Raw genomic sequence first — 20,333 nt, forward strand, 5'->3', positions numbered from 1 at the left:
ATTTCTGACTGGCCATTAAGACACTCACTGCAAGAGGAGGCGTCCCAGCATCTAGATGCTCTTCAAACTAAGCAGCTTTTCAATACCTATCAGTGCCCATCAGAATATCTCTTCTAATACGAACCAGACTGAGTTTAATACACAGACGCTGATCCAATAATACAGGATTAAATAGCTGCACAGATCAAGGAAAATGTAATTGAAAATAATCCCCCTTATTACTAAGCAGAGAGTTTAATCCCTTTCACTCTATTATTGTAGTTAAAATGCCAACCATTAAATAACAGTCCATAATAACATTTAAACAGACTGAATGCTTTTGGAAAAATGGAGAAAAGAGCACCAAATGGACTAATATTAACTAAAAGACAATATAACAATCCTCTAACAAAGTTTAAATTAAATGAAAATGTAAATGGTATTTACTTTTCAATTTTATATCAGCACTTGGCTTCAACAACTGAAGACTTTAACAACTTACACACAACCACCTTTGAATTAACTCAAGACTTTTTATTCATTCGTCATATCCGATACTAAAAGAGGAACATGAAACAACGCTCAGCACAATTTGTCCCGTCTCATGAGCTGAACTCTCTAGGATGTGCGACTGGGGAGCTGTGTCAGCATGCCAGCTGCAAAAGGAACACAGCAGAAAGAAAGGAGAAAATGTTTTCGCTGTGGAGCCTTCTTCGGGTATGAGCAGCAAGGACCAGGAAAACGTCAACTTTCCTTCATTCTTTCACATACCTGAAAACCCGCAGCTTTCTTTTCTCCTTTTCAGTGTGAAATTAATCTCTACGTGTTGGTCTATAGTATGTGGCTTTCTAAAATTTCTCAGATACCTGCTGGGCTTAATAACCAAATGAGTTAGAAAAGCCAAATGCCCCCCCCCCCCCCCATTTGCAACAAATATTTTGTGTTTAAAAATAGTTTACTGAAAGTAACGGGACATTTTCACACAACATAACCAGCAGCACCTAAGGCAGAAACACTGAAAAAGAAAGTGAAGTACTGGAACTGTTAAACGCCTTCTCCATGACTAGCTCTCTTTTATTGCAGTTCTTATTATCCCTGAATAAGGATGTGAGCATGTCATCAAACAGTACGAGCACTTCTCCCATCTTGCGATTGCCTCATTGTGACCCTTGCAGTTCCCCTCCGATAACGATCTTTGAATACATGCGTAGTTAGGATTCCTAAAAACACAACTAGGCTTTAAACAAATCCTGTCATTAAACACTTCTCTATTGTGCTCTTATCTGAATTATTTCTTCCTGTTATTGTTACCATGATCTCTTTTCTATATTTCAGTTCCAGCCTCAGGTTCGTTTCCCATGCCAACGACAGGCAGTTTTAAAACAAAGCTTCAGTGCACCCCCTGATCCCAGATTACAGACCCAGTTGGGTGTTTCACTGGAAAGAAACAAGAACCTGCTTACAAGCAAACAGCAAGTTTGAAACTGGCGAGATGGCACTTTAATGTAATCTGACTGGGGCCCAAAGGTATTGCAGAAAAAAAACACCATCTATAAATGCCGACTCATTTTAATGTCAGGAAATGACCTGGGGAAGTTCACCAGCGTTGCGCATGCCTACGTGAGTAATGCTGGTCAGATGAATCTCTTCAGGTGACAGTTGCTAGGTGGTTCAAAACAGGGCTGACCTGGAGTTTCAGCAGTAAGAGCCCTTTACATGCAAATCGTGTTTGTAAGGCAAGCAGTCTTGGATTAAATTAGACACCAACCGTACAGTATTTCACAGCAGATGGCAAGCACCAGTCAAAACGGAGATTGTGACGAATCCCTAGGATTCCCAAGACAGAAGATTTTGCTCTGGATTGTATTAAGCCTTAAAAATAACTAAAACCATTCATATACACAGGCTTACACATTATCATGCTGTTTATTCATATTTGCTGAAAGCGATCTCTTCATCTTAAGATCTTTGCATGTTTAGGGGAGTATTCCAGGCAAAGACGATTATAACAGAAAACACTGCCAGACCATACGGTAGATGAGAAGTGCTGATCTGGTCCACTCGATGCAACACTGCCATAACAAAAAAAAAATCAAATGAGAGAAAAGTATTACACCTCTTGTGCTTTGCCAGAGTTTGGCTTTTTTCCCCAGAAGAGACATCCTTACCAAACAAGAGATGGCTCTCTCCTTATGCCCTTACCATGTATTCACCCAAGTCATTATCTCCTGGTCACTTAATACTCACTGTATACTGTATACTTGCTCTGGCCACTTGGTCCTCTCCACAGGCTAGGCAGAATGAATGCAGGCTTCCTGCTATAATTATGTATTCGTTTAAAGGGATCTCAAACTATATTTTACCTCCACCAGACAATAAAAAACTGCTCTGCACATTCTCCTCAGAATAACATTTGCCATCCAATAACCCATGCCTTGGTGAACCCAAACTAAAATGTCTTGCTCCTGCAACTCCTGTTTTGTTGTGACACTATATTGGTCGACCCCCCCATCCTATCTGCAGTTGAATTGTTCCAATAATTACAGTACAGCAAGACCCATTTTTAATAGTGCATGATTCCGCTCTCATCTGAATTTGCAGGGAACTGCCAAAACCAATAGGGGAAATTAGCAGACAGATAACATTGGCAGACGATGACATGAAATATGTATGAAAAGCCAAATGGCCTGGTAAAAGCTTTTTCTGGGCAGTGCAATAAATGAGCTCAGATTCAAACATAAACTTTAATGGAAAGAGACTGCACACTACGTAATCCAAAGCAATCTAGGTAGATCCATTGCACAATCAGAAACAAACAGGAAACACAAGGTTGTGTGATATATCTTAACCTACCCACTTTACTCTGTGACAAACAAATGAAGCGATGCTCTAAACATAAATTACTACGAATAACTTCACAATAATGTCCGATAAGACCCGACCTGTCACTCACTTCACATTTTCAAATTATCATCAAAAAGAAATGCACCAGCATTAAAATCCCCTAAGTACGGCAACACCTTTCTGCGATAACTGAGTTAGGCCATGCTGAAAAGAGAAGAAAGTTAACGTGTCAGCCGTGGAGCCTTCTTTGAGTGTTAAGGCTCCACAGCCGAAACGTTGCGTTTCCTTTCTTCTCTTTTCAGCATGGAATAAAACTTTAACCTGTTCCTTTGCAGCCTACCCACGCTAACGCAGTTACCTACTTGAACTATAACGGAGTTAATTATACCTGTCTCTTTATTAAAGGCGATGTTAGTACAGAGCAGGAGATTTTCTTCTGTTTGTACTCCTATAATTAGCTGTCATCCACATTAGGTTACAGCGAAGTCAGGATCTTAACGTGACCTTGGTGCTTCCCTTCCTTCAGGCACTTTAACTCTGGCCTTGCTGTTGATGCCAGAAGCAAGAACACTTCCCTCAAACGATCAGCCAGTTTTAAGCGGTAGTTTGACGACTGTCCAGAGTGAAACAGTCAGGACACTCTATAGGGCTCATCAAGTGGGCACCTCCTTTCACCAGTCCCTTCACACCCTCTGGGAAGGCGAGTTATAAAGAGAACTATATAGCACCAGCCTCTCATCTTCACCCGTCTGGCCTCCAGGACTCTGACAACCGTCAGGTGAGCGTACCGACCTCCCGAATCTTACAATGAACCCCCAACCTCAAAACGCTACAATACTGGGGCTGGGCAAATGTAAATGATGAACTTGTAGGGAAGAAATTAATACAACTTCATTTTTAATGAATCAGCCAAAATGTTAATTTGTAAATGCCTTACAACTAGGCCAATACACAGGACGGCCTATGCTTGCATACGCACTTCACCAAGGGAAGTTTTAAGAATAATCTAAGATCACTCATCAGTCACTCCCAGATCTCCCAATACCTGTTGACCAGACTGCCATTGTAATGACAAGTTCTTCTTTGGCAACACTATACAGGAAGAGCCAATCGAAGTCTGTGTTTAGTCGGGGCCCTAAATAACTGAATCCAAGTAGCTCTAATAACTACAGCTGTCTTAAAGCTAGTTTTGCAGACGCAAAAATAACCTTTCCTTTCTGTGCTTCCTATAGAAAACAGCATGAGCTCAATGGAGCATTCCAGCTAAAAGGTGTGTTCTCGTAGACTGAAATACAACTTAAAAATGTTTCGGGACCATACCCATGCAAAATGTGTTGTTTCAACTTTAAAATATAAAACAGATTTTGCGCCCGTCTAGCTGCATAGATTTCATTTCGTTTTAAAACTTTAAATTGCAGCGCTGCGAGAGAACCCTACACTAACTTTGCAAAACGGTTACAAGCGTAACAAGTATTTAGAAAAAAACATGCTCATTCCTTACTGTAATTTAATCATTACTGACGTAAAAGGCGCTGTCAAAATCATGTATCAAGATGCTCCGACTGGAAGTGTAAAAGACGGATATACCGCAGTATCGTACTAACAGACAAACTGCCTATGACACCCAGGCCGGCAGGAGAATAAAAACACGGATGAAGGCGTTGGTTAACACTGGATTGTCAATCGAGCAGCTAAGTCTGATGAACAGTGTTTAAAATTCGCGAGATAACAGCAGAAGCAAAGAGGCAGCTCAAGATAAGAGGACAGAGAATATGAGCAACGAAATGGTTATGACAACAGACTTACACTACAGCAGATCACTACAGAAAGACAAGATATAGTGCTTAGGGTAACTCAACTAGGCACGTTACAACGAATGCCTGTACTTCCATAATTTATAAACGTGCTTTGCATATACTTTTTTCGAAAGACAGCTGCAATTAATAGTCAGTAAATGACTCACTATAAACGTCGAAAGTCTTATTTGCTTCGCAAACTGACGGGGAAAATCCAGTTATTATTTTCCAGCACGTAATACATGTGTGTTCAATTTCTTCCCAAACTCAAACTTTCGATGTACTGTACACTACTGCAGCTGGTAATCCATTTTATCTCGCCACCCGACAGATATATTGACACTACAAAACTAAGCAGCAAAACACGTTGGAAACAAAGCGATCAACATCGCGTCTTGGGAATAACGTGTTTAGTTGATGTAACAGAGTACTAGTTTAAAATATTTAAAAAACAAAAGCCCCACCCCCAAATTGACAAACTACGCCCTTACGCAGTCCCCAAAGAGATTAAAAACAGAAACTTTTTCCCCAATTCACAAACTTCTAAAAAATCACACAAACATGTGTGTAGCCTCCTTTTCACAGCCCTGCTCTAACTTCCTCATCGCCCCACACAGTCCAACGTCTAAAACATGCAGCGGAAGGAATGGTAATCGCGGTAATTCTGTTGAAAAGGCAGAGTTACCTGAGTCAGAGAGAGACTGGCAGCCATAATGTTTCTCTTCCCATTAGCCCATCCTGCGTTGCACTGGGCAATATAGGGGAGGCGAGGAAACCAGGAACAGGAGCCCCGATCGAACTGGATGCGGCTGTCTGCAAAACGTGGCACTGGCGTGACAAACCAGCTCGGCTCCGGAGGAGTTTTGCAAACTACTGTATTTTAACTTTGTTAAAGGCGGTGATTCGGGTTGGCAGCACACTGTCTTGTTTTGTGTCCGTATGCAGTTCGAGCAGCACTGTATTAGGCAACGAAGGACAAACGTTTAACCCATTTGTAAATATTAAATACAAAAATCAAAAATACAAGTTTAAAAATATGCCAAGTGATAATCTGTTGTACCCATTCATACTTGTCGAAGTATCCCGTTCTGTAAACTAATCAACCTAAGCTTGTTTTTTTTTTCATACATTCACATTTATCGGAACACATGTTTCTGTTATACAGGACTGGTTTAAAAATAGTTCAAATTACGAGTTCTCCCTTCTCACAATTTCATTAGAAAGGGGTCACGGTAAATTAAGAGTAGAAGAACACTTTGAAAACAAAAAAATCATGAGAGTCTTTATAAACATATCTTTAAAAGAAAAACGTGTTTGTTACATAAAGATAATATGAATTATCCAGCTAAGCTTCACACCCCACTTCAACAAATGACACTAAATATTAGCAAGTAAACAGCGTATCTAACAATTCCAATAGGGGGAGCTGTTACATAAATTATCCCTCTGGTTCAGAAGTTTTTCATTGCCTGATGGTTTTAACCAAAGTGAATTATATTTGTGCTAATTTATACACGTCTCGACTTTTAACAACAGTAAGCCTGAGTGAGTTACTTCGCTCAGTGACAGTAAGGTGAGGAAATTAGATTTTGCAGGGGACGTGACTGAATTTATTAGTGGATTGGATTTAGAGGCGAATTGCTGATTGCCCTAAACATTTTTTTCTTAATTATTCTATTTTGAAGTTGTGCTTCTCGGTATTTTTTGTCATTGCAATAGAGTATTATGTCATTTATGTACTGTTTTAATCTTTTAAATTTCAGACAGCGCATTGGCCGAGTGGTTTCTTTCACGGACACTAAAACACCGCTAAGAAAATAAAGTGCAAACGTTTCCCAGATAAATCCAAAACAATCTAACTTGTTAAGATGGCGTGGTCACTTTTTCCGTTTTCTTCCACAACCGTTATCCCTGTTGTACGTGGATCTGAGAATTTGCACAAATTGAACAGCGTAAGTTTATTGTAATAAACTGTTTTCCCTAATTCATCTACTTGTGCAAGTGACTGCTCTTTTGAAAGGATCCGGTGGCCGCAGAAACTAAACTATGCCTACCGTTCTCTTTCAGAACCACCTGACTAAAAAAGGCCATTCAAGTGTATTAACATAGAAAGTCTATGACTTCCCAAAAATATATGACTATTTTTAGGAACGAAGAACCACACTAGAATTCTTGTCATTCTGTACCGGTTGCACCCGTTCAATTGTTTTGAATTTATCTCGGAAAACATTTGCAGTTTATTCCCTGGCTGCCGAAATGAGGCTTTTCACTCATTTCATTTTCATTTTCTTTCACTTGCCTCTCGCCACGAGACTCGGTTGTAGCCCTGCCGCAGTACTTTTCGCCTTTCACTCGCTTAAGTGACTGGGATAAATAGGCTTGCCCGAGGGACAGACATAAACAGCTCTCGACATTTTCCTAAAGTACTTTAAAGCATTAGGATCACAAAATGCAAAAGCGTTAAGGCGAGAACACCAAAAAACATATCCACTGTGGACTGCGGTGCCTATGCAAATACATAAGCAGAAACTCTGGTTTACATATAAGTTCATGAGCCTGTCTCTAAATCTGTCATTTTGTTCCATTCATTCAATTGGTAATCATTCTACCTGATACTATAATGGCATTTGGAACCTGAATCAGTTTTAAAAGGCTCATCATCTGTTTGAGGGTGTCATTTGCTGTCCCTTAGGTATGGTTTCTTGAAGCCCTCTTCACCAGTGGTCCCCCAGCCTGGTCCTGAGAAACACTGCTGGTTTTCATTGTAGTACCAGTTGATGACATCATTAGCTTGTTTGTTTAACCTGATTGTTCAGCCAGTCTTAAGTGTAAAAAAATACAACTTCAGGGGTACTGAGGACATAAACCCTTAACTCTCACCTGGTTACAGAGGCCACAGGCCTAACCTCAGCATTGCCCCTAGTTAATTCAAACAGTGCTGAAAATTCATCCATTTTCCATCAACTTCCAGGGCACACCCTGGATGAGACACACAGGTTATAACACAGACACAAATATGCACACACTCACAGCAGGGCCAATTTTCACAGAAGCCAGTTCATCTACCAGCATGGCTTTGGACGGTGGGAGGTAACCAGTGTACCGGGAGGAAACCCTCCCAAACACAGTAAGAACATACGAACTCCACCCAGATCATATCACAGTTTCTGGAATTAAACCCAGGGCCCCAGCACTGCTAACCACCTTACCGCCTTACTGCCCCTCTCCTCCATTTGCTTGCTGGTATTTCTGACTGAACAGCCATGACTTGTAGATCAGTAGATGAAGAACACAGGGTCGAATGAGTTTTCTTCTCTCTGCACAGCTCTAGTTAGTTACATTTCAGGTGCCTACTCCGAACGAGTAGTTCTTAACTCCGATTGCGTTCGGTTCTGAAACTCAGAAATTGAAGCTGATGGTACCAAATACAAATTCCATTTGACCTCCCAAGAGCCGAAAAGCAGATGTACAAATATGGCCCAAACAGAAAATTTAAATAATTAAAATTGGCAAATTTAAATGCAGATAGCCTGTTATTCAGAACTTGGCGGGAGCAAAAACCAGGAGAGGCCCTGTTCCTCTAGGAACAGGTCTGGGATTCACTACTCTACACTATAGCAATCCCTTTCTAGCTCCAGATCCGTCTGGATCCACCTAGGTGGGGGATGCCCACCTCTGGTCCTCAAGGTCAATGATAAGATTCAACTGTAGAGTTTAATTAGGTCATTAAGGGCTCTGGTAACAGCTAAAATGGTCTCTTCAGGACTCGAGTCCTGCACACTTTGTCCATCTTTAAGGATTGAACTGCAGGGCATGGTTGGAATCTTCACTCAACACAGTACCAACTTCCACCACATTCAAAACTGGATTTGAGCGCTTTATGCTTTATTGTCCAATATGCATGGCAGCTCATGCCAGCAACTTTTTGGTATTCAACTTCTATTCCCAGCAGACCCATTCAGTATCACCAATTTACTGAACATTTAAGTCCAGGCTATCACCATTTAAGACTGCTAGAAAACAAAAGATCCATGAATTGTCTTGTTACACATACCTGACAATGTTGTGCATTTACTGTACTCCCATCATCCTTCATTTTCTCAAGTCTAATGGTTTAGTTCTTGATATTCTGAGGAGCAGGTCAAGTTTTAACCAGAACACCCTGATATTTCAAGGGAAAGAACAGAGACTCTTTTAAATTAGTTTATTACTGTACAGGAACTCACATAACCAGATCTTCGGCAGGACAATCTTCTTACTCCATCCCCCTCCCCCTCCCCCCCAAAACCCCATAAACAAATACAAAAAATATAAAAAAGGAACATAAACCAAAACCGGTCACCGGTCAGGTAAGTTTCAGATTGAATGTACAGCAGTGCAATTCACATTATTTCCAATTCGATGCTAATAAAGATTCTAAAACGGGACAAACTAACATTCACTCTGCATGATTTAAACCACTCTGGTTCGGCTTACCGGTCTTTTTGTAATATGGGCAGTTCCTAAGGGCAAGGCAGGGCACTTGGGCTGTTGAACAACACAGACCAGCGCTCTCAAACAATTCAGATTTTCTCTATGTTCCTACAATGAACTGTAGGAACTGGATGGATTTTAAAAGCACAGTACCTTCACCAGTAGTTACAGATGGGATATCCTAATATCCTTGTTAAAAACAAGGGAGATGGGAAATACAGAACAAATGTATTTCACAGGAATGTGGGGGAAATAGCGTTTTTTCACTTTTTTTTATAAGTAAATGAAGACTTTGCAACAGAAATTGTAAACCCCATTTCACAAACGAAACAGAAGAAATGAAATGGTGCTCTTAAAACAGGAGACAAATCTACAGCAGGTGACGATTAGAGCCACAGACCTGAAACAGCATGTCAGATGTCCTTTGAACAGAAATAAAAATAACTACCAGTGTTTGATAAATGTGCTAAATAATTCAAGGATGGTTATCACCTGGCTTTGGTAACAGGGAAAAAAAGCTGCCCCAAAATTCTAACATGTTATTTAACCCAGAAAAGCCTGAAATAGTCTGTTTTTATTAGCCTATAAAACTGCTGTTCTAAATATTTCTGCAGAATGTAAAACACTATAGTGTTGCATATGAACAACCACCATATTTTTTACAAGCGATCTATTTGTTTGGTAATTTCAACTCTTTCAAATGAGGCCAAGGATACTAGTTTAGAAACTGTGACCACATGGATTTATTTGACAGGGGCCTCAACATTGACAGAGGTGCAAAATGAGCCCATAAGGAATAGCAGCACAGGTTTACAAAGGACGGCGCACAACATCCACTGGAAATGCAGCAAGACTAATGAAGACAAGGGGGCTTTACAAAGAAAAACAAAATGATGAAATGTCTTCTCAAAGAGTCTTAACAAAAAAAAGGTGCAGCATTTTGAAATTCTACTGAAACAAACCAGATACTGAGATACAGTATGTGATCTATCTATAGAAAGTGGATCCATTACATTTGACTTGTCACATTAAAGCACACAATGGGTTTCTGAAAAGAATGGCCCTTACAGGACACCATAACTTAAAAAAAGTTTACATTAACAACTAGTCTCTCTAAAAACAAAAAAACAAAGATTTCCTTTCAACCCTCCCCACCCCACCCATCACCACAGGAAACCATTTCCCCCAAGGAAAGGGGAGTTCCCCTCCCCCGGGCTCTCTGGGCCAGGACAGCTTGGGTTTGGTCCAGGCTAACGTTAATGTTAGGTACACAAGATACCTGTAGCTACTGGCAAGGATTAAACCCCCAGCTGGACTGTCTTGTGTTTGTTAGTTGTGAAAGAGTTCAGAAAGGGAGGCTATGTAGTTATGAAAAAAGGCATTTCCTAAGGCTGTTCAGATTTCTCCCTTTGTGATGAGACCAGAGCCCCCCCACACACACCCTAGACCTGCCTGAATTGGAAAATGAAAGTCCTACAGGGTTATTCCCCAGAGTGGCTCCAGTTCGGCAGGGTATCTTTCTCACTGCCTGTTTTTTTTTTTACAGCTCATCCTTGAGGTTAGAGTCCGTTTCTTCCTCCTCTTCCTCATCGTCCTCCTCCTCCTCCTTCTCTTCGTCCTCCTCGTCTTCATCTTCCTCCTCCTTTGTTTCTTCCTTCAGCTTCTTCTCATCCTCCTCACGCTTCTTCCTCTCCTCCTCCTCCTGGCTCTCCTTCATCTTCTTCTCTGGGTCCTGTGCACAAAGGTAATGTGAGTTAGAGGTCCTTCATACTTTGGTAATCCTAGTCAGCATTGGCGCAACCTGACCTCATGAAAACATCTTTATCTTGACCACTTCTTCCAGTCAGCTGCCTAAGTGCTATGTGCAGGAACTTGCACCCAAACAGGTGTAGAAATGCTTTGTTCAGGACTGTGATAACATACCTTAGTTAAACCCCATGTTTCATTGCCCACCTCTTCTGCAAACTTTTCGTCGTTTGTGATCAGGAAGTTATCAAAAATTGTGCCCGATTTCACCTGCAAGAAAAGGGGGAGGTGGGATCAGTCACAGTTCAGCACAGAAAATACTGTGTACATTTTCCATCCAATATTTTTTTAATGATGGACATTCAACATGCTCTCACATAGCATCTGCATTTTATCGCCCCACAATCTACCATAAAGTCCTGACTCCAATATCTTATATAAGAGATTCTCTTCTAACATAAAGCATTTAACTCGTCACAAAAGATGGACAAAGAATAAACATAAAAAACATTAAGCCTTAAAAAACTGCCTTAAACCTACAGTAAGTGTGTAGACATTCACTAAAGGTTTTACATAAGCTTTTACATAAACTATGCAGAAGTCAATTTTGCCTACCTGCCACAGGTCAAGACCAATGACACCAGCGCTGTCATACTTGTAGATTTCAGCATCGGGAGTGTACTCTGGATTGTCGATTTCAGGGTGCACCCACTTGCCTTTGTAGTTGGGGTTATCAATCTTGCGGGGTTTCCATTCACCCTGAAAGATTAAAGGGTGGCCTGTCATCAACTGTGCTGATGGTTCAACTCTGGTTCCCCCAAAACATGACAGCACCCTCACAACCCTGCTCCTGACAGAACCACTGCTCTAGGAACTGAGGCTTTATGCAGAAGATTACAGAGGGCACACGTGGAAACTATATGGAAGTGCATTTAAAATGAACCGTGGGAGGAACTTTCCCCAGAGAGTGGTGGGAGTATGGAACAACCAGCCACATGCTTGAAGTGGATTCCCCAGCTTTTTTCCATGAAAAAAATCAATTGATTTAGTAACTGCCCAAACAAGGAACGTGGGACAAATAGCCTCCTCTTATTTATAACTTATGTTCTTATTTATTTAAGGGCATGTTTTCTGCTTCTGCTCCTGGCCAAGAGCAATTTGGATGAAGTCAATGCACAGGCAGGGCAAAGAGTTCATCTGAACTCTTGAGGAACTTGTATCTTGACACAACTTGAGGAAACCAGAGCTGGGCCCTGGCTACCCAGCAAGGAGATAATGGTACCTTGTACTCAGGGTTTGTGATCATGGGAGGCTCCCATTCGCCGTCCATCTCGTCATCCCAGTCCTCCGGCTTCTTGGCATCAGGGTCTGGAATGTGCTCAGGCTTGTCCCAGTCCTTTGAAAATAATAAAGACCGAAAAGGTTGTGTTTTCTTTCTTCTCTTTTCAGCAGGGAATAAACCCATTACTTGTACCATTACATAAAGTTGATTTCTATTACTTTTCGGGGAGCATGAAAAATAGGTAAGCAGGTGTGGGAACAGTAAGCTCACTTACGCTGTAAACTACAATCTTGTAGCCTCAGCTAGAATAATGCCTATTAAATACATTAACATTGATCATCATTGATCTGGTGCATACATGAACAAATCAAGAGCCCCTTCCACAGACCAAACTGACAGGACCAGGCTTGAGATTTTCCTCTGAACATTAAAATACATTCAATGGTATGATGGCATCGTGCTGAGAATTTCAAAACCACTGTGAGTGCAAAAGTGCCCGGCAAGGAGATCACACACATGGCAATGAAATGCGGAAAGGACTACCAAGACATTCAGAGCATGACCAGGTAAAACAAGACTGAACTCACTCCTATTTAGAAGTAGTTCTTCCAGAAAGACATTTACTTCCTCAAGGAGACAAAGTGTTATAGGGACCCATAATTTCAAACCCACCTGAGGACGGTTCTTCAATACGAGATCTACAGTACTATTTACATGGAATCAAAGTGTTGTGAGGACCCACATCACACACCCACCTCAGGCTTTGTGTCCTCGGGATCATCGATCTTCTCCCGCTCATCCCAGTCTTCTGGCTTTTTGGCCTCAGGGTCCTTGATCTTCTTGGGTGGCAGGAAGTCCCAGTCCTCTTCCAGACTCCCCGACTCCACCTTCTTGTTGTCCATCTTTACCTCATAGGTGTTGTCAGGGCGGACGATCAGGGTGTACAGGTGAGTGTACTCATCATCCTGACACAAGACAGACATCCACTTAAAACTGCAGCTTGAAACCTTCACAGTCCTAAAAAAGCTGCTGCACTTACTGGAGCAATAAACCAGACAGGATTTCTCCAAGACTACATCAGATCCAAATCATGTTTCTTGACAAATTAAATCAAACTGCTTTTGATGTCAAAACTGAACATTCTTGGGAAAGTTGCAGGAAACATTAACTTTCTACATTGTTGTTACAAGTTTTCATAAATATTTAGCATCAATTACAAAATCAGCTTCCCAACCCTTGGGCTGACTGAATCCAGTGGAAACAAGCCATAAGATCACCTCACAGCAAAAATGTTATTTAACATACCTTGCAACGGATGTCTTTGTTAATAAGGTGATTCTTTCCCTTGTAATTAAATATGACATGGACTTTTTTGGTCCCTGGACCACAGATATCAGGCCCTGTAAGATGCAGGAAACCAATATCAGGAACAAACAAAAGACCATTGTGTCGCCATCAATTCATACTGGGACACAATTCAATGCATTTAAAATGATTTTATAAAATCATTTTTTTTTTAAATATAGAAGGTACAATCCTTTCTGTGGTTCACTGCCCCCCCAAATCATTTAAGCCAGTACCGAAACACAAAATACAAAACACTTGCATCACTGCCACTGGGTTGTGAATCATGTTCTTACTGTCGCGCTCCTCATGAAGCACGAATTAACTGCAAATTTTTAAAGGGTCTTCTGACGGTATGCACTGTGTAGTTGAACACGAGCAATACACGGCAGGTGGAACTGTAAGTTAGTTTAAAAGCGATATCCGTTTTCAAAAGTCACCCAGAACCTTACTAAGGTCAAACAAGGTGCAGATTGGAATACCTTCTACTTATGTTAAGTGCTAATGTGATGTAAGAGACTCTACCCTGGTGTTTCACACTTTCAACACATCACCAAAATAGTATTATCCTGGAACCCTGTAGGACTTCCTCCCTGCGGTTCCCAACTCTGGTCCTACAGGACCACTGTGTCTGCTATTTTTAATTCCAGCTTTCATTCCAAATCCCTGGGGCTAATTGGCATGTTTCTACACTGCAGTCCTGAATTTCAACGCTCCTTATTATTATTATTATTATTATTATAGGTGTACAATTTCCCGCATCTTCAGAACACAAAGGCTGTCTCTTCCCAACTACCCTTATTTCTGACTAAACCCACTTGGAATATTTACAGAGGGCAGACGGGGACCAGAATGGCCTAGAGTGGCATGCATGTCCATGGAAAATTCTCTCATAAATTAGTGCGTTTTCCTTCTGCAGAAGTCCATTTGGTTCCATTTTATGCAAAACACCTGAAATGAAGGAATTCTGAAAATCTGGAATTGGTACCAATTACAAATCACATTTGAGCTTTTAAGTGGTGAAAGCAAACTTAAAAATAGATCCCAAACTTCTCTGCGATTTAGGGCATGGCCGAAGCAAAAGAACGGGTCAGAGCCACTGACTTAACTCGCCAATTGAAACCACAGGACTCTTTCCACTGTTTTCTGCAGATGCAATATATAAAAGTACTCCTGTCACAGTTCTCAATAAGAAATAATCAAACATTTCACTTGAATCGCTATACTGCTGTCATCACTGACTATGAAAGCACTCTTTTCACATTCAAATTCAAGGGCATTCATAAGGTAACCAAGTTATAGAAAGTGATCTATTTATACTTTTTTACTTTTGAAAACAAACAGAAAAACAGACTTTTCCCATGTGTGCTAATGGCACACAGACTGGGAGACCTACCAAACATGAGGTTGTAGGCGGAGTCCCCGTGCATGTCTTCCTGGTTGAGGTCGGCTGGGAAGAGTTTGATGTAGCCGCCGCCACAGTCGATGTTCTGCTCGTGCTTCACGCTGAACTGGACGACCAGGGTCTGGCCTTCGTTGCTGAAGGGCTCAAACCGGGAAGACAGGGAGTAGAACCTGGCGTCCTGGCTTGTCTGTAGGCCTGGGAGAAACAGAGAGGAAGAGCTCAAACCCCAGGAATGACTTCCCTGGCATTGAGGCCCCTCCAAACCCAAGAAACAATTCCAATTCCAATGAACACCTTAAAGATGCTTTGGGTACATCTTGTTTTTTTTATAAAAGTTTTCATTTACGATTTCAGAGATGTGAAAATATGAAGAAATTCCACAGCCCTGAGAATGCGGGAGGGGTTCGTCGTTTGACAGGTATACAAGAGCAATTCAAACGTCAGCAAACTTTCGCTTTCCTAAAAACGTCTTTTTTAATTCAGTGCCAAAGCCAGTGCTGGCAACCGACGTGCTCACACGACAAACAATTAAAGGGCAACACTTCAGCATGCACCAGATTACAGCAGTAGTTATCAAATGGCAAAGGTGTGTGAATACAATGAAAACAAAAAGCATGTCAGGCTGTGTGCGCCTCCCAAATCCTGATTCATAGAAGGAGCTGTTTCAGATTAGGGGACTGTTCTGGTAGTTGGCTTCAATTCAAGAGTTGCCCAGAACTGAGCCATTCAGCATAATGCAGACTCTCAGTGCTGCAACACTTTCAGTGAAATAATTTACTCAAGTTATTTTAAATTTTTCAGATTTGAAATGGCTAGATACCTTTAACACTGGAGACAAAGATTTAACTGAACTGCACTAGATCAATCAAGACTGAGACCCAGCTCAATCACGTAGAAAAAGGAATGAAGTAAACTACAATGACAAGTTAAGGGTGATGATCTCATTGACTTGAATTAATTCACAGAAGATCAGAGCAGGTGGAATGTGAAAGCTCTACTCCTGTATTTTCACATCCTGTTCTTTGTGATCATGTAATAAGATCACAGGTGTAAGCTACGTGATTTAGCCGAATGTGTAATATAACCCCCTGTCAGGTATGGCAAAATACTTCCTACTTCAGGCCTGTATGCAAGAGGCCTATAACGTTAGGCAATACTGCAATATGATCCTACCACCTTGGTGCATTATTACAATGCACTGCCAGCCACCAGCTTCTTGTCAGAACAAACTATATGGAAGCCAACTGCTTTTCAAAAACATTACGAAAAACATCATTAGTTAGCTCCCAATTAGTTGATCCCTTTTAATTAAGCCTTAATAGACGAACATGAATCAGCAGTTTCAAGATTGTCTTTTTGTCCCATTTACCTTTTAATACAAAGGAGATAATTGGAAATGTTTCGGCGAGTCAGCAGAAATAAGCCTGCCTTCTCCTAAAAGTAGCTCAGCTATTGCAGCATAGCAAGGCTTCTCACTATAAATTCCCACTTGTGTCACTACGGCACACAATGACTGCTCGGACATGTTTCCCATCAACAGCACCACAAACTCTTCAAGTTGCTAAGGCAGCACTTCCTCACCAGACTGTCACAGCTCGTGGGAATGTTCTTTCCAGTTTAAAATCTGATAAATCAATTCTGAAGACCTATAATTTACAGGAATGGGGAGAAAAAAGTATATACAGAACCCTGCTCTTGGAAACAAAAGCTTTGGTCTAGTTTCCAGAAATACACTGCTTTAGAATCCATGGGAGAAAAATAATCATGGCATATTTATGCAAGTTTTTTTTATCCCTTTGCTTTTTAATTCGCTTTAATGTACATCAAAATGCAGTAGTAAAGTAGTTAGATAGGTTGTGCTTGCTGTCTAAATCAACTTTTTAAATAAACCAAACTTTGAAAAAGCATGTAAAAAAAGAAATGCTGGCATTCATCTGCAGCGACAGCATTTTAAATCCAGTTTTTGCCACTGAATGCGTTTTTCCTCCCAAACACCTATAAACTATTTGTGACAATTCTCTTTACAGTATGAAGCTCCTCTTGAATAAAAAAAACTTTGTCACTGAAGATTAATTACAAATTGCCTTTTTTGAAACTGAGCAAAATCAGGCTCCAACAAACCCAGATCTTGAAGAAGGTTTCTGATTGATTTCATTCAGCACCTTCTTCAAATACAGCACCCTGATGCCTTGAATACCCATATTCATAAGGCACATACTCTAAATACTAAGCAGTTGCTTGTTTACAATAGTTTTATTTAAGAGATACACAAGCTTATTTGTTTAGACAGCAGCAAATACTTCACTCTCAAGCACATTTAACATTTAAATTCTAGATGACAGATTGAACGATGTGTTCGTTTAATGCAATGAGATTACTTCCGTAATACACTTAGGACTCCAATTCAAGGATTAATAAGAATTGGAGAGGCAGCAGAGATAATGTCTTACTTCATTGTGCCCCTGCTTTCTTTATGGGCACAATAAACTTAATCCCTGTGACATTTTTTAGGAGGTCCAGTGTATTTTTGGTGGAATAACATTATAGGACTGGTGCTTTTCCCTAGCTCAGTCAAATATTACTCATTGCAAATTTGCGAGAGATTATAGATTTTGGCTCTCGCACTACCTGTACAGGGTCAGAAAGCACAGAACACTAGTTGCTCAGGTGGAAGACACCAATACCAAATCTAGAAAGCTCTGTGGTTTCTACACATTTCAGCATAAGCAATACCAGCAGCCCCAGTAAGGTCTTCTGGAAGCTTCCCAGTAGCTAAACCCGAGCTCTCCTCACCTTTGTCTTTCTCCGCATCTCCGTAGAACTTCCCAGCTGTCAGAACAAACTTCCCGTAGTCTGACTTGTGCTTTGATTCCACCCATCGGCTCTTCCAGGCATCTGTCGAGGGAAATTCAACGTTACTGCTAACGTTGTAACAAGCGTCAGTGCAAGCAGTAATGTGGGTTCTCTATGAAGAACTGCTGAAGCCTGTCTTCATTGGTGGTTCACAAATGACCCGGCTTGTATCATAGATTGAAAGATAGTTGTGATAAGAAACCTAAAGGCACAGACGGTACATCTCAGGTAACACCACCATTATTCCTCAGTTCATTGAAAGACCTCATCACCTTGCGGGCCGTGCTGGAACAACTTCGTTTGTACAAGGATACTGTTTTGACTGGGGGAACTCCAACGGGGAAAGTAAAGTACATTTTAAAGTTAATTTTAAAAAAAGTACTAGTGATAAAAATAACAACCTAGATTGCAAATCGGTAACGCCGGCTTGCTGAGAACTACATTTTTAGAGCAGACTTTCAAGGTCTAACAAAGAGAACACTTTTAGCTCATGCTAGCATTCCATTGAATTAAAACGGGATAATTCAATGGAATTTAAAGATTCAGCGTTACTTTTAACACGTTAATTACCACTTACGTGATCCCCAAGTATCACTTGAATTCTCTCATATAGTTATTCCCACCTTTTAACAATTTTCATTATCTTCAGGCCTCAGAATAAAAACTGCTCCTCGGTATTGGCAGTTAATATCACAGAACCCAATTATGAAAAGTATATAAAAATAACAGCTGCACTTCTAATGACAGATCCTAACCGATGCCAAACACATGGCATGTATGCATTTTAATTAAATCCCCGCAATACAATTCAAATAACAATAACAAATATACAGATGCTTTTAGTTATCCCGACATTTTAGGCATTTAAATGTCATACCTTAAAATTAACCACCCCTCCCCCACTGATCAATCAACGCAGAGGCATTTAAACTGACACACGAAGAACTTCAACTTATCTTGCATGCAAATAATAAACAATCCAAAATAAAAAAGAAAGGCATACTTCTTTCTTAATCATTTTAACTTACCCCCATCCTCAAACTGCTCCCGAAAATATACAATGGGTTCAGCACAAGCCAGGGCAAAAAAAGCAGCCAATACTAACACCTTCATGATGATTAAATAGCTAGCGTTTTAATTCAATTTTCTATTAAGCATATACAGTTTTTATTTATATAAATAACCCTTAAAATGTATGTGCTCGGGCAGTTTACCGTCACGCCTGCCTTCAGATTCCTGCCCGGCAGCTCTGCACAGAAGCAAGGAATCTCCTCTCTGCTCACAACAGATGTCTGCTTCCCATTGGCTGAAGGCTCTGAGAGGCTGGCGCAACGGCTACAGCCAATCAGACATCTAGACGAATCTAAGGGCTGTACACTCTCGGCCAATGAGAGTCGACCACGCGTTTCACTGTCACTCCCCCCTGCAAAAAGCCTTCTTGACCAATTCTGGTCTAAGTGCTTATATTGTATTTCGTAAAATAAAGACTTCTAAATTTTAAATGAATGCAATGCAATATTAATACATTTCAAGTAGGATATGAATTCAATATGGAATAGACAGCTACGCAAATTTCGTAAATGCATCACAATCAAAGACATTACTTCTTATTTCTCCCAGTGTTTAACTCCTTCTTTGGTTTGGCTTTCAAATTATGTAATATCACGTTTTCCACAAGATGGGGAAAAACGGTACTGAAATTTTAAGTGCGTTCGAGTTTCTGGTTGAGGAATGCGTGAAAAACGAAAGAGAAAGTGTGACAAAACGAAGTATCGCTGCAGCCGGACACCCCGGTATAATTTAAAAACAAACTGAAGTTAACAGAGCGTACCGTGCAATCAGGTATTCCAATTTTCCGTGGTGACTTCATTTGTAGGAATTAAGGTTTGTATTTGTTTTTCTGCATTATTCGTCCTAAAAAGTGCCTGCTTGTTTCTCCTCACCCCCATACTGTAGGTCTTGCTTGAATGTACTATGGATGAGAGAGATTGGGCTTGCTGTGATGTTTTTCTTTTGGCCGGATCCTAAACGTTTGGGTTCACAACTACGGTACAGGTAACGACTGGTTATTGCTAATAGGCAATTGGAAAGCTAACATGCAATATCCCAGAGAAAACAGAGGGACTATACGTATAACCAGATGCTGTATTCAAAAGTGTTGTTCTATTCTCATTTCAATTACTGATGACTAAGAAGAGTATTTGATTCTCCTTTATCCAAGACTTGCAAACAGTGTTGTCCTGAGAAATCTGACAACTGTAAACTTGTTAAACAGATAAGACAGGCATATTAAAACGACATTTGCTTTTTTACAGGTACAAAATGGTGTCTGCAAAATTTTATTAGATGCATTTCTCAGTTCAGGTTTAATCAACAGTACCATCCAGCCCTGTAAATGACAAATTGCAGACAGGCACAAAGCAGTCAAGGGATATTGAAAAAAGTTGCCCCCCATTTTCATCTGAAAGCAGCTACTCTCTGATTCAAGTAGGTAGTTGTGTCAGCATGCGTAGGCTGCAAAGAAACACACCTGTTGTCTCTTTTCTTTCCCTCCCAGCATGGAATAAACATTTACCTCAGCTTATCCTTGTCCTGGATTCACAGCTATGTT

At 40.6% G+C, this 20,333-nt stretch overlaps 2 protein-coding genes across 3 annotated transcripts in view; both read right to left on the bottom strand.

The window, feature by feature from the left end:
- The window catches only part of eps15 (epidermal growth factor receptor pathway substrate 15), a 69,806-nt gene extending 64,417 nt beyond the window's left edge, over positions 1–5,389 (bottom strand). For both annotated transcript variants that reach the window (XM_088599009.1, XM_088599010.1), the window contains exon 1: positions 5,305–5,389. In XM_088599009.1, the coding sequence (XP_088455135.1) occupies positions 5,305–5,331 (27 nt within the window). In that variant the 5' untranslated portion in view covers positions 5,332–5,389. The remainder of the gene's footprint in view (positions 1–5,304) is intronic.
- A 4,422-nt stretch (positions 5,390–9,811) lies between these two features.
- On the bottom strand, positions 9,812–18,992 carry LOC148652343 (calreticulin-like). Its single transcript, XM_088599012.1, has 9 exons — positions 18,751–18,992; positions 17,663–17,764; positions 14,861–15,064; positions 13,426–13,520; positions 12,876–13,085; positions 12,121–12,234; positions 11,454–11,597; positions 11,016–11,108; positions 9,812–10,824 (listed from the first exon to the last, which is right to left on the bottom strand). The coding sequence occupies exons 1-9, from the start codon at positions 18,833–18,835 to the stop codon at positions 10,633–10,635; spliced, it is 1,239 nt and encodes a 412-aa protein (XP_088455138.1). The 5' UTR covers positions 18,836–18,992; the 3' UTR covers positions 9,812–10,632.
- Positions 18,993–20,333: the final 1,341 nt, after the last annotated feature.

The sequence above is a fragment of the Lepisosteus platostomus genome, chromosome 11 (genome assembly GCF_059453375.1).
Source record: "Lepisosteus platostomus isolate fLepPlt1 chromosome 11, fLepPlt1.hap1, whole genome shotgun sequence".
Lineage (NCBI taxonomy): Eukaryota > Metazoa > Chordata > Actinopteri > Semionotiformes > Lepisosteidae > Lepisosteus > Lepisosteus platostomus.

Bases quoted from the DNA above. Each gene is read 5' to 3' on its own strand.
- LOC148652343 (XM_088599012.1), bottom strand. From the start codon at position 18,835: ATGAAGGTGTTAGTATTGGCTGCTTTTTTTGCCCTGGCTTGTGCTGAA. The intron at 11,109-11,453 runs GTAGGCAAAATT...CTTTTCTTGCAG, and splicing joins TTGGTCTTGACCTGTGGCAG to GTGAAATCGGGCACAATTTT. The intron at 10,825-11,015 runs GTATGTTATCAC...CTTTGTGCACAG, and splicing joins AAACATGGGGTTTAACTAAG to GACCCAGAGAAGAAGATGAA.